General features: G+C 40.6%; 1 protein-coding gene across 2 annotated transcripts in view; it reads left to right on the plus strand.

Moving 5' to 3' along the window:
• Positions 1 to 15034, plus strand: part of LOC126293517 (cell surface glycoprotein 1-like) — a 113960-nt gene extending 98926 nt beyond the window's left edge. For both annotated transcript variants that reach the window (XM_049986768.1, XM_049986769.1), the window contains 2 exons: positions 3979 to 4094; positions 11348 to 15034. In XM_049986768.1, coding sequence (XP_049842725.1) covers positions 3979 to 4084 — 106 coding nt within the window. In that variant the 3' untranslated portion in view covers positions 4085 to 4094; positions 11348 to 15034. The remainder of the gene's footprint in view (positions 1 to 3978; positions 4095 to 11347) is intronic.
• Positions 15035 to 18802: the final 3768 nt, after the last annotated feature.

Here is an 18802-nt window from a genome sequence, read left to right on the forward strand (position 1 = left end):
CTGAAAATATTTTCACAGGTACATTTGAGCATATGCCACTGCTGTTACTAAAGAAATTTCTTGTAGTTACTCCTTGCTCTAATTCAGTTTTTTTCATATTATCAAAATTTCCTTCCAGTGCAGAAACATCGTTTTACAATTTTTAGCATTACTTATTAAATTTTCTTTGATATCTTCAAATTTTACACCAAATTCAACTATCTTTCCACTAGCTGAGCAAATCTACTTTACAATCCAAATCCTCTTTTACATTTATCAAATCTGACCCATCACTTCTTACCATGCTGTGAATAAAATTGTCATATGAGTAATTACTTTAATTCTCTTCTTTAGCCTGAAATCGTACCAAGGCGTGGCAGGCAGCGAAAGGCGTCCCCGGAGGCTGATCAGAAAGCCTCCCCGGTGCGTCTGACAAACCGGTTTCAGGCACTGTCTCTGGCTGAGCCAGATGCAGCTGCCTGCCCTGTTTCAGAGGATCATTCTCAGCCTTCAAGGTCCGGGCAATCGCAGAGGGTGGGCTTACTGGTAGTTGGGAGCTCCAATGTTAGGCGCGTAATGGGGCCCTTTAGGGATACGGCGGCTAAGGAGGGGAAGAAATCCTGTGTGCACTCCGTGTGCATTCCGGGAGGAGTCATTCCTGATGTGGAAAGGGTCCTTCCGGATGCCATGAAGAGCACAGGGTGCAGCCAGCTGCAGGTGGTGGCACATGTCGGCACTAATGACGTGTGTCGCTTTGGATCTGAGGAAATTCTCTCTGGATTCCGGCGGCTATCTGATTTTGTGAAGGCTGCCGGTCTTGCTTACGAGATGAAGGCAGAGCTCACCATCTGCAGCATCGTTGACAGAACCGACTGCGGACCTTTGGTGCAGAGCCGGGTGGAGGGTCTGAATCAGAGGCTCAGACGGTTTTGCGACCGTATTGGCTGCAGATTACTAGACTTGCGCCATAGGGTGGTGGGGTTTCGGGTTCCGCTGAATAGGTCAGGAGTTCACTACACTCAGCTGGCGGCTACACGAGTAGCGGAGGCTGTGTGGCGTGGACTGGGCGGTTTTTTAGGTTAGAAGGCCTCGGGAAAGTGCGGGATGGGCTGCAATGTCAAAGGGTGCTTGGCAATTACAGGACGTGCTTGGATCAAGGAACAGTCGGAATTTTAGTTGTAAATTGTTGTAGCACAGAAGCTGATATCGTTATAGGTACAGAAAGCTGGCTAAAGCCTGAAATAAGTTCTGCAGAAATTTTTACGAAGTCTCAGACGGTGTTCAGGAAAGATAGATTAGGCAGAATTGGTGGTGGAGTGTTTGTGTCTGTCAGTAGTGGTTTATCTTGTAGTGAAGTCGAAGTAGATACTCCGTGCGAATTGGTGTGGGTGGAGGTTATACTTAACAGCCGAATTAAGTTAATAATTTGCTCCTTCTACCGACCCCCAGACTCCGATGATACAGTTGCGGAACAGTTCAGAGAAAGTTTGAGTCTCGTAACAAATAAATACCCCATTCATACGGTTATAGTTGGTGGGGACTTCAACCTACCCTCGGTATGTTGGCAAAAATACTTGTTCAAAACCGGTGGTAGGCAGAAAACGTCTTCCGAGATTGTCCTAAATGCATTCTCCGAAAATTATTTCGAGCAGTTAGTCCACAAACCCACGCGAATTGTAAATAGTTGCGAAAACACACTTGACCTCTTGGCCACAAACAATCCAGAGCTGATAGAGAGCATCAAGACTGATACAGGGATTAGTGATCACAAGGTCATTGTAGCTAGGCTCAATACCATTTCTTCCAAATCCATCAGAAACAAACGCAAAATAATTTTATTTAAAAAAGCGGATGAAGTGCCACTAGAAGCCTTCCTAAAAGACAATTTCCATTCCTTCCGAACTGACTATGCGAATGTAGATGAGATGTGGCTCAAATTCAAAGATATGGTAGCAACAGCAATTGAGATATTCATACCTCATAAATTGGTAAGAGATGGAACAGATCCCCCGTGGTACACAAAAAAGGTCCGAACGCTGTTGCAGAGGCAACGGAAAAAGCATGCGAAGTTCAGAAGAACGCGAAATCCTGAAGATGGGCTAAAATTTACAGACGCGCGAAATTTGGCACGTACTTCGATGCGAGATGCCTTTAATAGGTTCCACAACGAAACATTGTCTCGAAATTTAGTAGAAAATCCGAAGAAATTCTGGTCGTATGTAAAGTACACAAGCGGCAAGACGCAGTCAATACCTTCGCTGCGCAGTGCCGATGGTACTGTTATCGACGACTGTGCCGCTAAAGCGGAGTTACTGAACGCAGTTTTCCGAAATTCCTTCACCAGGGAAGACGAATGGAATATTCCAGAATTTGAAACACGAACATCTGCTAGCATGAGTTTCTTAGAAGTAGATACCTTAGGGGTTGCGAAGCAACTCAAATCGCTTGATACGGGCAAGTCTTCAGGTCCAGATTGTATACCGATTAGGTTCCTTTCAGATTACGCTGATACTATAGCTCCCTACTTAGCACTCATATACAACCGCTCGCTCACCGATAGATCTGTACCTACAGATTGGAAAATTGCGCAGGTCGCACCAGTGTTCAAGAAGGGTAGTAGGAGTAATCCATTTAACTACAGACCTATATCATTGACCTCGTTTGCAGTAGGGTTTTGGAGCATATACTGTATTCAAACATTATGAATCACCTCGAAGGGAACGATCTATTGACACGTAATCAGCATGGCTTCAGAAAACATCGCTCTTGTGCAACGCAGCTAGCTCTATATTCGCACGAAGTAATGGCCGCTATCGACAGGGGATCTCAAGTTGATTCCGTATTTCTAGATTTCTGGAAAGTTTTTGACACCGTTCCTCACAAGCGACTTCTAATCAAGCTGCGGAGCTCTAGGGCATCGTCTCAGTTGTGCGACTGGATTCGTGATTTCCTGTCAGGAAGGTCGCAGTTCGTAGTAATAGACGGCAAATCATCGAGTAAAACTGAAGTGATATCAGGTGTTCCCCAGGGAATCGTCCTGGGACCTCTACTGTTCCTGATCTATATAAATGACCTGGGTGACAATCTGAGCAGTTCTCTTAGACTGTTCGCAGATGATGCTGTAATTTACCGTCTAGTAAGGTCATCCGAAGACCAGTATCAGCTGCAAAGCGATTTAGAAAAGATTGCTGTATGGTGTGTCAGGTGGCAGTTGACGCTAAATAACGAAAAGTGTGAGATGATCCACATGAGTTCCAAAAGAAATCCGTTGGAATTCGATTACTCGATAAATAGTACAATTCTCAAGGCTGTCAATTCAACTAAGTACCTGGGTGTTAAAATTACGAACAACTTCATTTGGAAGGACCACATAGATAATATTGTCGGGAAGGCGAGCCAAAGGTTGCGTTTCATTGGCAGGACACTTAGAAGATGCAACAAGTCCACTAAAGAGACAGCTTACACTACACTCGTTCGTCCTCTGTTAGAATATTGCTGCGCGGTGTGGGATCCTTACCAGGTGGGATTGACGGAGGACATCGAGAGGGTGCAAAGAAAGGCAGCTCGTTTTGTATTATCGCGTTATAGGGGAGAGAGTGTGGCAGATATGATACACGAGTTGGGATGGAAGTCATTACAGCATAGACGTTTTTCGTCGCGGCGAGACCTTTTTATGAAATTTCAGTCACCAACTTTCTCTTCCGAATGCGAAAATATTTTGTTGAGCCCAACTTACATAGGTAGGAATGATCATCAAAATAAAATACGAGAAATCAGAGCTCGAACAGAAAGGTTTAGGTGTTCGTTTTTCCCGCGCACTGTTAGGGAGTGGAATGGTAGAGAGATAGTATGATTGTGGTTCGATGAACCCTCTGCCAAGCACTTAAATGTGAATTGCAGAGTAGTCATGTAGATGTAGATGTAGATGTTTCTGTGATTGATCTACTTGAACTGTGTGCATACAAATTGATATTGTACTTTCCATTGTCTTCCACACAGAAAGCTAGTATTTGTCCGCTGTTTTGGAGACCAAAGAAAAGTAGATGAAATGCGTGCTCTGATGCCAGACGTGAAGGTAGAAGGAACGCTGATGGCATGGAAATGAAAATGTTTTGGTGAGTAACACTGTGATAATTCCAGTATCAGCTCTGTTTCCTACCAAGTAAGGGTAGTTCAGCTAGAAATCCTATTTTTTTCTTCTTCTGATTTTCTAAATTCTGTCCAGGTATCTTGCTACCAGTCTCTTGACCTCTCCATATAAGAACTGGATGAATCCCTCCCTTGCAATATTGCGGCCTTTGTCACTATATTGAGATTCGTCAAGGAAAACAAATAGTTGCCTACGTCTTTCTAAACTCTGCTGTGCTTTGCTGATGAAAATTTACTGTAAATTATTACATTCTATTAACAGTAAATGGTGTAATCAAAATGGAGGAATTGTGTGTTAGGGATTGTTGAACCCTGTCTCTAACGACAATGAAGTAAATGTATTAAGTTTGGTACATAAGTTTGTAGTGTTTTTGTTTTGCTTATTGGTATTCCATTTGCTTTGGGTTTATTTATAGATTGTTATTTTTTATTTGTAGTTCACTATTGCTATTAATGTTTACGTATTGTTAAAAACAAAGATTCCAAGACTTACCAAGCGGGAAAGCGCCGGCAGACAGGCACATGAACAAAACACACAAACACACACACACAGAATTACGAGCTTTCGCAACTGGCAGTTGCTTCGTCAGGAAAGAGGGAAGGAGAGGGAAAAATGAAAGGATGTGGGTTTTAAGGGAGAGGGTAAGGAGTCATTCCAATCCCGGGAGCGGAAAGACTTCCCTTAGGGGAAAAAAAAGGACAGGTGTACACTCGCACACACACACACACACACACACACACACACACACACACATATCCATCCGCACATACACAGACACAAGTCTGTGTCTGTGTATGTGCGGATGGATATGTGTGTGTGTGTGTGTGTGTGTGTGTGTGTGTGTGTGTGTGTGCGCGAGTGTACACCTGTCCTTTTTTTTCCCCTAAGGGAAGTCTTTCCGCTCCCGGGATTGGAATGACTCCTTACCCTCTCCCTTAAAACCCACATCCTTTCATTTTTCCCTCTCCTTCCCTCTTTCCTGACGAAGCAACTGCCAGTTGCGAAAGCTCGTAATTCTGTGTGTGTGTGTTCGTGTGTTTTGTTCATGTGCCTGTCTGCCGGCGCTTTTCCGCTTGGTAAGTCTTGGAATCTTTGTTTTTAATATATTTTTCTCATGTGGAAGTTTCTTTCTATTTTGTTTACGTATTGTCATTTTTTCATCATTTGGGCATAGTGAGTGGAGCTATGGATGCTGGGAAATTGAGTGCCAAGTGGAGAAATCGGAAAATTTCCATCATATTCTTGTATCTGAGTTCAATAGAGGAGTGACAGCAGTGGAGGCAGGCAGAAACATTTGCACCATGTATGGGGATAATTCCACTGGTTAGAGCACATCTAGAAAATGGTTTCCTCATTTTATGGAGGATCGTTTTCACCTTAATGTCCCTCCACATTCAGGAAGTCCTTCAGGGTTTGATGGAGGTGGTTGAAATGCATTAATCCTCAATGATCCACTTCATTGCACTCTAGAACTGGCAAGTGTGATGAACTGTGATCATTCCACCATTGTGCGACACTTGCGTGCAATGGGGAAGATTCAAAAATTGAGTGTATGGGTACTGCGTGCTCTAAACCAAAATCAGAAAAACCAGTAGGTGTGCATATCTCCTTGCTCGTCATCAGTTGGCTCACGAACAACACTGGCCATTCCTATCCTGTACCATTACTGGTGATGAGAAATATTGTCTTTATGCTAACACAAGGAAAAGAAATAAGTGGTTGAGCCCAAATAAAGCAACAACTCCCAATACAAAGACCTGCACAAAACAGCGAACAACTGGTGAAACAGCGATGGTGTGGTGTACTACAAATTGCTTCCCTGTGGCGTAACCATCATTGCTGACATTTCTTGTCAACAATTGAGATGCCTTGCAGTTGCAGTCCAAAACAATGACCAGGAAGACAGCATCAAGTAATGCTATTCCAAAAATGGCATCTGTCTGCATTCTGCTAGACTGCCAAAGAACAATGTTTGATTTAAAATTCCTGCCAGTCTTAAAAATAGCCCCATATCAGATTCTGTGGGAAACCTAACTCTACCTATGAAATTCACAACAAGCTTGGTGACACTGTATCGCTGTCGTCCTTCCATCACAAGCCCAGAACACTATCTGGCCTATGATGTTCTGCAGCAGCTGTTAACACCTGTTAATATAGGCTGTGCATTGAATAGGCGTAAACACTGTGGCAGCGCAGAAGGAAAAACAATTAATAAAGTCAATTGTAAATAATGCAGCAGGGGAAATACTGCAGAATGCCAAAAACTGCCAAGTGCAGATGTGAAATGAAGCCTGTTGACACCAACCACTGCTAGCAAGAAGGAAAGGAGTGCATTATGTATAAATTTAAACTTCCATTGCATTTAGCTCAAGACAGATAACCTATAGTAGAAGGTGAACTGAAAATGTTATCAGTAACAGTACAATACCTCTGTTAGTAATGGAATAAAATAGATAAAATAGAAGGAACTCATGTGATGCAGGCTATAAACTGAAAGTAATAGCATATGCAGAAGAATGTGGAAACAGAGCAGCATTTCGGCCCTCTGCCTACAATTTTATATATATATATATATATATATATATATATATATATATATATATATATATATATATATATATATATATAAAAAAACCATTCATGGTTGGTGGGCTTGTGGAGAAGAACTGAAAGAAATGGGAAATACTGAATGTGCAAATAGAAGACTGAGTGAAAGATGGCCAAAACTAGAAGATGATGCGTTGAAATGGATTCAAGGATATCATCAAAATGTCATTGGAATTAATGCAAAAATGATTCTAATACGCACTCATAAGCTAGTGCTGCATTGGAACTTAACAGACATGAAGAGTGGAGATAGTTGGTGCTACAGGTTTATGGACTTGGCATCAAAATAACTCAGAAAAAAACCTGGTTGAGATGACTTTCCAAAGAAACTTAAAGACTATCTCATTGAAAAAGAGTTTTACAGTGTTGCAGAATACTTATGCCATTATATTTGTATATATTGTTATTCATTATCAATGATGTAAAAATGTAAGTTAAACGGGTAGAAAAATAAGTGATAATGAATGTTACTACTTTGACATGTCCTATATTAGATGTACATGTACTGTACACAATGTAATCTTACAGGATCAAACAAAATACACTCCTGGAAATGGAAAAAAGAACACATTGACACCAGTGTGTCAGACCCACCATACTTGCTCCGGACACTGCGAGAGGGCTGTACAAGCAATGATCACACGCACGGCACAGCGGACACACCAGGAACCGCGGTGTTGGCCGTCGAATGGCGCTAGCTGCGCAGCATTTGTGCACCGCCGCCGTCAGTGTCAGCCAGTTTGCCGTGGCATACGGAGCTCCATCGCAGTCTTTAACACTGGTAGCATGCTGCGACAGCGTGGACGTGAACCGTATGTGCAGTTGACGGACTTTGAGTGAGGGCGTATAGTGGGCATGCGGGAGGCCGGGTGGACGTACCGCCGAATTGCTCAACACGTGGGGCGTGAGGTCTCCACAGTACATCGATGTTGTCGCCAGTGGTCGGTGGAAGGTGCACGTGCCCGTCGACCTGGGACCGGACCGCAGCGACGCACGGATGCACGCGAAGACCATAGGATCCTACTTGTGCCGTAGGGGACCGCACTGCCACTTCCCAGCAAATTAGGGACACTGTTGCTCCTGGGGTATCGGCAAGGACCATTCGCAACCGTCTCCATGAAGCTGGGCTAACGTCCTGCACACCGTAAGGCCGTCTTTCGCTCACGCTCCAACATCGTGCAGCCCGCCTCCAGTGGTGTCGCGACAGGCGTGAATGGAGGTACGAATGGAGACGTGTCGTCTTCAGCGATGAGAGTCGCTTCTGCCTTGATGCCAATGATGGTCGTATGCGTGTTTGGCGCCGTGCAGGTGAGCGCCACAATCAGGACTGCATACGACCGAGGCACACAGGGCCAACACCCAGCATCATGGTGTGGGGAGCGATCTCCTACACTGGCCGTACACCTCTGGTGATCATCGAGGGGACACTGAATAGTGCACGGTATATCCAAACCGTCATCGAACCCATCGTTCTACCATTCCTAGACCGGCAAGGGAACTTGCTGTTCCAACAAGACAATGCACGTCCGCATGTATACCGTGCCACCCAACATGCTCTAGAAGGTGTAAGTCAACTACCCTGGCCAGCAAGATCTCCGGATCTGTCCCCCATTGAGCATGTTTGGGACTGGATGAAGCGTTGTCTCACGCGGTCTGCACGTCCAGCACGAACGCTGGTCCAACTGAGGCACCAGGTGGAAATGGCATGGCAAGCTGTTCCACAGGACTACATCCAGCATCTCTACGATTGTCTCCATGGGAGAATAGCAGCCTGCATTGCTGCGAAAGGTGGATATACACCGTACTAGTGCCGACATTGTGCATGCTCTGTTGCCTGTGTCTATGTGCCTGTGGTTCTGTCAGTGTGATCATGTGATGTATCTGACCCCAGGAATGTGGCAATAAAGTTTCCCCTTCCTGGGACAATGAATTCACGGTGTTCTTATTTCAATTTCCAGGAGTGTACAATTCAATTCAAAACGCAACAGGAGTATGAAGAGAAAATATTATATTTCCATAGCTTTGTTATTCAACATCGAAAGAAAATCATTGTAGAACTAAGTCAAATAGCTAATGTGGATGAAACTCCTCTGACATTTCATGTGAGAAGTAACAGAACCGTCACCATGAAAGGTGCTAAAACGGTAACTATAAAAACAAAACAGAAAGAAACTTCCACATGGGAAAAATATATTAAAAACAAAGATTCCAAGACTTACCAAGCGGGAAAGCGCCGGCAGACAGGCACATGAACAAAACACACAAACACACACACAGAATTACTAGCTTTCGCAACCGATGGTTGCTTCTTCAGGAAGGAGACGGAAAGACGAAAGGATGTGGGTTTTAAGGGGGAGGGTAAGGAGTCATTCCAATCCCGGGAGCGGAAAGACTTCCCTTAGGGGAAAAAAAGGACAGGTGTACACTCGCACACACACACACACACACACACACATATCCATCCGCACATACACAGACACAAGCAGACATATTTAAAGGCAAAGAGTAAGGGCAGAGATGTCAGTCGAGGCGGAAGTACAGAGGCAAAGAAGTTGTTGAAAGACAGGTGAGGTATGAGTGGCGGCAACTTGAAATTAGCGGAGGTTGAGGCCTGGCGGATATCGAGAAGAGAGGATATACTGAAGGGCGAGTTCCCATCTCCGGAGTTCGGATAGGTTGGTGTTGGTGGGAAGTATCCAGATAACTCGGACGGTGTAACACTGTGCCAAGATGTGCTGGCCGTGCATCAAGGCATGTTTAGCCACAGGGTGATCTTCATTACCAACAAACACTGTCTGCCTGTGTCCATTCATGCGAATGGACAGTTTGTTGCTGGTCATTCCCACATAGAAAGCATCACAGTGCAGGCAGGTCAGTTGGTAAATCACGTGGGTGCTTTCACATGTGGCTCTCCCTTTGATCGTGTACACCTTCTGGGTTACAGGACTGGAGTAGGTGGTGGTGGGAGGGTGCATAGGACAGGTTTTACACCGGGGGCGGTTGCAAGGGTAGGAGCCAGGGGGTAGGGGAGGTGGTTTGGGGATTTCATAGGGATGAACCAAGAGGTTACGAAGGTTAGGTGGACGGCGGAAAGACTTTTTCGGGGCAGGATTTTAGGAAGTCGTATCCCTGCTGGAGAGCCACATTCAAGGTCTGATCCAGTCCCGGGAAGTATGAAATCCTCCTCACTCCACCAAGAGTGTCTTTCCGCCGTCCACCTAACCTTCGTAACCTCTTGGTTCATCCCTATGAAATCCCCAAACCACCTCCCCTACCCCCTGGCTCCTACCCTTGCAACCGCCCCCGGTGTAAAACCTGTCCTATGCACCCTCCCACCACCACCTACTCCAGTCCTGTAACCCAGAAGGTGTACACGATCAAAGGGAGAGCCACATGTGAAAGCACCCACGTGATTTACCAACTGACCTGCCTGCACTGTGATGCTTTCTATGTGGGAATGACCAGCAACAAACTGTCCATTCGCATGAATGGACACAGGCAGACAGTGTTTGTTGGTAATGAAGATCACCCTGTGGCTAAACATGCCTTGATGCACGGCCAGCACATCTTGGCACAGTGTTACACCGTCCGAGTTATCTGGATACTTCCCACCAACACCAACCTATCCGAACTCCGGAGATGGGAACTCGCCCTTCAGTATATCCTCTCTTCTCGATATCCGCCAGGCCTCAACCTCCGCTAATTTCAAGTTGCCGCCACTCATACCTCACCTGTCTTTCAACAACTTCTTTGCCTCTGTACTTCCGCCTCGACTGACATCTCTGCCCTTACTCTTTGCCTTTAAATATGTCTGCTTGTGTCTGTGTATGTGCGGATGGATATGTGTGTGTGTGTGTGTGTGTGCGAGTGTACACCTGTCCTTTTTTTCCCCTAAGGGAAGTCTTTCCGCTCCCGGGATTGGAATGACTCCTTACCCTCCCCCTTAAAACCCACATCCTTTCGTCTTTCCTTTTCCTTCCTGAAGAAGCAACCATCGGTTGCGAAAGCTAGTAATTCTGTGTGTGTGTTTGTGTGTTTTGTTCATGTGCCTGTCTGCCGGCGCTTTCCCGCTTGGTAAGTCTTGGAATCTTTGTTTTTAATTTATTTAACTATAAAAACAGATGGACATGTAAAAATGTTATTTTGTAAAAAAATTTCTTAAAAATTAAGATGTGTCTCATAGTCTGTAGTGCCTTATAGTCTGTAAAATACAGTACTATATCTCAAACATTGTTATCCTTCATCAGAGAGTTTATCATCCTTACTAATTAATCACTTCGTTGCCTCACAGATTATTATTTTCTTCAACTGAATGCTTGTCACATATTTCACTTTTGTGCAAATTTTTGTACATTCATTGGAACATCTAGAATCAACTGTCGTAACATCGTGTTCATTCGATCGTGAGCCATTGTTTGTAATTGTGTTTATATTCATTGCCTCAAGTAACTATGCACCTGCTGTTAAGATATTTGTTTATGTGAACATGCGGTTTCACAAATTAATTTTTCTCCGTTAACTGTGTTTGTGTCATGAAGAAATTTTGAATGTTTTTATGCCTCAACGTCACTTTTTCATCTTTAGATTATATATATATACTTTCTCTTTCAGGTTTTGGATTCTGATCTGGTCAGATGCTTTTCAAGCCAGTATATATGACCCATCCAACTTCTCTTGAAGTTTATGAAGTACTTCACACACTACCTCATTTTGATGCTACCTGTTACTAACTGCATGTAAATCTAATCTGTATTAAAATAATATTTTGCCAGATTCTTGAGGTTTTGTACGTGGCTTTATTTTGGCCCTCTTACTGTAACTGGATGATTATAATGAACAACGGGCATATCTCAATACAAGTGATGTCCCGAAAGTAAGTATCATTTTGGGGAAAAACTCGTAAAAACCTTTCTATCAACACAAAATTTATTTTTGCAAGAAAAGACATTTCTTAAACTATTTTTCTACATAGTTTCCACCGTTGTTCAGACATTTGTCACAGCGGGAAGCCAACTTTTCTATGCCCTCTTCCTAGAACGACACTGCCAGTGAAGACAGCCACAGTGAAGCACCGTCATTTTTTGTGTTGTCATCGATGTCAAAGTGCCTTCTTCCAACATCATGCCTCAAGGTCAAGAACAGGTGGTCAGAAAGTGCGATATTGGGGCTGTATGGTGGGTGATTGGACTGCTCCCCCCTTTATTATTGAATAAGGTTTCGAGTGACGCCAGCATAATGGATACATGCATTTTCATGAAGCAACACAGAGCCGTGGCCAAACATTAAACACCATTCGTTTTGAATTGTGTGCTGAAGTTTTCTCAGTATTGGATTGATGGTGCCACCTCTGTGAAGGAACTCAACAAGTAGAATGCTTTGTCTATTCCAGAACACAGTGCACATGATTTTTGTGCTGAAAACATTGTTTTGACATATTGTTTTTTGGGGGATTATGATTGCCTCCCCTCTATTGACTGTTGTTTTGATTATAGAGTGTCATGAGATACCCGAGTTTTGTCACCAGTTACAATTCTGTTTAAGAATTCATCTCCATTACCACAGTATTGGGTAAGCAATGTCAAAGCACTCCTAAGTCGCCTCTTACTGTCGACATCCATAAGCATTTTCAGAAATTGATGGGAACACAATTTGCAAAAATTTAAGTGATTTCTGACAATCTCATGCAAAGCAGTTTTTGAAATTTGTGGAGACTCATCACAAAGTATTCTTATTGTGAACCATTTGTTTTCACAAATTTCCTCATTCACTTTCTCAGCCAAATCAGCATTGACAGCACAAGTGTACCCACTCCATGCTTCATCACGAACACTGGTTCATCTGTCATTAAATTGTGTAACCCACATTTTCATCATTCCATCACTCATTATATTTTCACCATAAATTTCTACAAGTTGACGATGAATTACAGATGGTTTAACATTCCCTGCAGCCAAAATTAGACTTAGAAGATGCAGTTCACAGTTGGCTGGTTCAGAAGCTTCTCAAATATTTTGAATGATCACTAACAAATGTAAACACAACACAGTCTGGCTGCAATGGTGTTAGTGGAAAGACAATGAACCAGAGAGACGAGTGTGACGGTTCAAATGGCTCTGAGCAGTATGGGACTTAACATCTGAGGTCATCAGTGCCCTAGAACTTAGAACTACTTAAACTTAACTAACGTAAGGACATCACACACATCCATGCCCGAGGCAGGATTCGAACCTGCGACCGTAGTAGTCGCGTGGTTCCGGACTGAAGAGCCTAGAACTGCTTGGCTGACGAGTGCGAATGTGTGAACTGCGACACTAGTGCTGCAATGGCAGTAGAATGAAATGGTACTTACTTTCCAAACATGGCTTGTATCTTGGTACTTTTTTTTTTGTATGAATGGTCCAATTTTATAAGTTATTCAATGTAAATGGTAAGTTTTTCATACTCAGTAAACCTGTGTCATTATCTTGAACGTCCATATTCATGAAAAGTCTCTTATTACACAGCTTACTTATTTGCAACATGCACTGCTACATTTGTCACTTATTATGTTGTATGTTATTATCCTGCGCCTGTTGAAACAAGTTCTCTGTCAATGACATCTTAGTATTACACCAATTATCAAATCAAGTCTGATTATGTATCACTGTCATACTGATTATATGCCACTCTGTCATATTAAAAAAGTTTTGTATGCTATATGATTGCTGATCATAATTTTTTTTATTGTGATTCTAGGAAAGGTAATAGGTCACAGATAGTAGTCACTAGACGTCATCAAGGTACTTTATTTTCATTAATGAAAAGAAAGAAGTTCCATTAACATCTAGCTACTACTTTTTCTGACCTATCAAAGTTTTATGAAACTTATTTATTTTCATTTGTGGAAATAAAGGTTTCATTAACATATAGTGTCTGCTTTTAGTGTCCTATCAGCTTTTTTAGAATCATAATAAAAATAATTAAAAATGATTGCACACTTCACTCATGACTTTCCACTTGTCCTTAAAATACGGATCATATTGTTTGTCACTATCATACATACTAACTCTTACACTCATTGTTAATTAACTGTCTCATCAAAGAATTATCATTATAACTTATGATAAGAGGTTTAGTTTGTCTTCTCTGAACACTGATTTGAGGAATGAATTTGTTCATGTTCAGATAATATTCACCTCCACACATAAGAAATTGTTACTTACTAATATTTTTGCCAATTTAAAAACACATTATGTGATTAGTAGTGACAGAAAATTTAATTAAAATGATCATAGAAATAATAACAGAAAATTTGAGATTTTTATAAAATGTTGCAGAATTTGGCATTTCCCTCTGTAAAATTTTATAAATCCAAGTGTGTTAGTTTATGAATATTCATAATAACTGATAGTTATTGAATGTTAAAATTGTATTTCGACTTCCTTTTTTCTTCAAGGCTGTAGTTAATGTATAGTGATGTTTATTTCCTACTTAACAAATAATGATGTGATGTCAAAAAATATTCTGCTTCCAAAGTCATTCTTCTTGACACTTTTGAACAACAAACCATACAAAAGAATGATGCATTTTGTAGAGATTTTTAAGATGGTATATCAAACAAACTTTCGTAGTATGCAAGTATAAAAAGATGCCAAATATAGCACTTTACTTTTGGAAACAATGTAAATAATCATGAGTTCTTTTTTTTTTTTTTTAGTCAATCACAGCACAGGATACATGATGTTCCACATACATCACAGTCGTCAACGTATGACAGGTGAAGAATTTAAGTAATGCCTCATAAATAGTGCAATTGCTTGCTTGTTATGGACTGATGTTCCTTGCTTTCACTAATTCACAACCAACTTATCATCTTTCAGTACATATTAAACCTTGGGCAATGCAACAGACTAGCGTGTCACCGCAAACTGTATTCAAAAAATAGTAAAATAATATATAGTAAATACTGAAATAAGCATTCTCACTTACCTGTTATGCCACTAGAAACAAGACTGCATGATGGTGATGACACTTATAATGTTTCACCAACTCAAAACCAACTCATCACCTTTCAACACCACCTAAACCTCAGACTGTGCAACAAACCAGGCTATGACTGCAAACCCCATTCACAAAATAATATGGAATAACTATTGAAATAAACATTCTCAGTTACTTGTTCTTCCACCAGAAACAAGCTTGCATGATGTCACATATCCTGTGCTGTGATTCGTTGATAGGAGCAAACCGAGTGTAATACATAATGTTGGTTTACATATTTATAAAGCTAACATGCCACATTTGGTAGTTCCCATATTTGTACTTGGTACTGCAAAAAAGTGCAGTTTAATTGATACATAGTGTTAATGATCTGTCCAAACCACATCCAGTTGCTGAGTAAAAATTTTGCCTCTAATCCAAATTAAAAGATCATTATTATGAAAAAGGGAATGTTTGATGAAGAAACCAGAAAATTCCTGAAAAACCTGATGGGAAAAAATACTTCAAGCAGAGGGGCTGTTAAAAACTCAAACACTCTGGATTGCACCTTCAAACTGGTCTGACAACTCTTATGGCCACAAATCCAGGCAAGTTTCTGTTCACAGCCCTACATTTGTGTTTCAGTCATGAGATGATAATGATGAACTCTGTTAATGCCAATGTGGCAAAAAAGCTGTTTGGTGTACCTGTAATGACAAGTAACAGCCATGTAGACATTCAAAAATGTGTTGTGTGTGCTGTAGGCAAATACAGAATGCAGATGGCTGTTTCCACACTGTAGTGAAGTATTGACATATTGGCTGCATAATGTTTCAGGAGAGGACTTTCAATTTACAACAATGCTTTATTTTGAAAAACATTTTAACATTATGTTGTTACTGAGTTATTTTTCATTTAATTAATTAAGTGTAATGGGTTTAACATAAATGATTTTTTCAGCAATTAAAATAAATGTTATCTGTAATGCCAATAAACACAATGAAATTGATAGGTATATTTTCAGTTGCAACCTAATCGGAAAAAACTTAAATATGACAAAAATGAGGAATGTACTGCACTTTAAAAATAAGCAGCCAGAAACTAATTCAAAAACTGGCAATAAATGATACCAAATTTGGTGGATTACAACACCAAAATAACACTAAAAATTGGGAAAAAAGAATATCGAATTTTGCAGAAAATAGCACTGAGATTGACAAATACTGACTCTAAAATTGGCTAATAACATCATTGAAATAGGCAAAAAATGAAATGGTTTTTTCTTGTCTCTATTGATTAGCTATTACAGCAGGGTGTGCCAGACACCAGCAGATTATCTAATGGAATGGAGGTAAACCACTTAAGTTGTAAAAGGTTTTTATTTTTCCAGTATTAGACCAATTTCGGTCTAACAAATGCCAATTATAAGGTTAATTTTATTGTGCCCATTCTATTTCAGATTATAAATGTGGATTTTGGCATCCCACATCTTCAGTCTAAAGGCTGTGTCCTGAATATTCCTGAGGAAACTCAAATACTCCACAGCATCAACCTCAACCCAGTGTGTACTTCAAATGAACGAATCTTGCTTAAACACACGGCACTACTGAACAATTTTTCTTTTTTTTGAAACAGCATCCAGATTCGTCCCTTCTCCTCTCTGTCATCAGAGGATTATTTAATTGTGTGTGGTTGTAGTGTTACTGGACCTCAGCTAAATGTTTATTTACTACATGACAGGTTGCTGCTTACTGTAAAGAAGACTGTCAAGTTGCTGACAGCCACAATTAAAAGACACTTCCTACCTGGAGTTTCCATTGTTTGATATTTACCAAACGACACAGTCTTTGTACTTAGAATGGCTTTTAGGATTCATTTTAATTGAATCAACTGCGGATTCTTGCTGAACTATTGTAAATTAAGTAAACAAACACTGTTTTTGCCTTGTTTCACAAATTTTATTATGGTTACTACGCAACCTAAGTATTGGGTTATAAGCCTTTTCAAGTGCATTACTGACTGATTTCAAAGATGATTTTTAGGATTTTTCAGTGTTTTATCTGTGGACATGAAAAGAGTGGTTTTCTTATTACATGTGCTTTATCTAATCCGTTTGTCTTATATTATTGTAGTTTCTACATTTTATGTGCCTCTGGCATAATTCATGATACTTTATAGTGTAGTTTTTCAACACTGCATTTAAAAAAAATGGTCAGTTTGATGTTTGTCTTATGATGCCTTTTTACATTTTATGCTCCTTTGGGGTCATATACATCACTTCTTAGTATAATTTCTCAGCTTGTACCAAAGAATGTCAGTTTGATGTGAAATTACAGCTAGTCACTTTTGTAATATTTCCTGTTTCATTCTAATAGAGGGCTTTGGCATTGCTCGACTGATTTAGTAGCTTACCTGTTTTGTTCCCTTCTCTGCAAGCACCTGTTTGTGTCTTACTCTCGCTTTTGGTGGTCACCTCAGTTCTGTCCAGTCCGGCACCACTTGGGATCATAGCATGTGATACAAGTTTTAACCTGGTATTCTGTATTATGTCTCTCTGTCTATATAGGCCCTGTTACTACTCTAGGTTCCCCAATCACTAGTGTTCTGCAATGGTTTTTGTATTTTTCATTGCAACTAGGTTGACTATTGGTACAATTTTAGCCTAGATTGTTCTTATTCATTCCATTGCCTTGCACTTACAAGTGTTTGTAAACAATTTTTCCTTAATGTTATCTCATGCTTGTTTTCAGTGACATTACACCTGATGATGGACATTTGTTAGCCCAAAACAAGTGATATTGAAAAAATAAAAGCCTTTTGCAACTAAAGTGGTTTACCTCCATATTCCCTATGATACTAAGTTGCAGATGTTCATTCAACATAATTTCTTGTTCATGGAATATGTCGGTTTTGCTGCTAAACAAGATTTACACATGTATCAGCCCTATATAACGTGTACATTAATTACTCATTTATACTCATTTGTATTGTCAACCTTATGTGCAACTCCACTTTTCCTTTATAATAGCCCCTTACTGTTTATATGCTGTCCAGATGCAGTGGCACTAACGTTTTGCTATGCTGATTGTTCATTAACAACATTATTTTACATGTCATCCCCTTGCAACTAAATACTAACAAAATAGAACTGAAGCACTATTGCAAGCCCATTTCTGTACCTTAATTACAGAATGGGCATTTGAACCTTGCTATGATCAGGTTTACAGTAGAATTTTCAGTATACTCTGAATACTAATGTTTAATGATTTTTCTTTCGATTATTTTGATGAAATATTTGTATGTTGTGCTTTGCACATATTATACTTTTGTCTATGGTATGCTCTTTATAGGAAAGTTAACTAATGTGCTGATTGCCATACTGTGGGTGATAATTAGTCGTTAATCAAACAGGCATAATAAGGGGAGTTGTCATGATGTCACAAAAGTTGAAGCTGATGTCCAGTATGTTAGTTATCCCAGATATTAGCCTCTGGTGGAAGAGTTTTGATTAAAAATGCCAGCTTGCATCATCTTTTGGTGTGCTATTAGAAGGAAAGATTGGAAACTGATTACACTTAACAAAATACAGGGTGTCCATAAAGTCCCTTTATTGTCCATAAAGTCCCTTTACAACTTCAAAATTTTATTACAATGGCAGTTGTTGAAATATTTTAACAACATTTCTTTTCTTGTAATCAGTTTTTAAAGGTTTTTTTGGCAGTGTTTAAATAATATGAGTGCCTTTAGTTGCGCAAAGCATATCAAGACTGTACTCGATTTCTTGCAATGTTTGCTGTCATCAATGGTGGCAATGGCATTACAAATTCTTTGCTTCAAGGCAGTAATGTCCCATATCTGTGTCTGATACACGATATCTCTTACATACCCCCATAAAAAAAGGTCCAAGGGAGTGATATCTGGCAAACGTGGTGGCCAAGGAATTGGCCCATCCCTCCCAATCCATCTGCCTGGAAATGTTTCTTTGAGGAACTGACGAACATGCAGTCCCCAGTGTGGTGGTGCAACATTTTGCTGGAAAATGATTGATGGTTGTAAGTCAATCAGATTTGGTGTTACATATTTGGTCAGAAGGTTCATATAAACATC

The sequence above is a fragment of the Schistocerca gregaria genome, chromosome 10, assembly GCF_023897955.1.
Source record: "Schistocerca gregaria isolate iqSchGreg1 chromosome 10, iqSchGreg1.2, whole genome shotgun sequence".
NCBI classification, from domain to species: domain Eukaryota; kingdom Metazoa; phylum Arthropoda; class Insecta; order Orthoptera; family Acrididae; genus Schistocerca; species Schistocerca gregaria.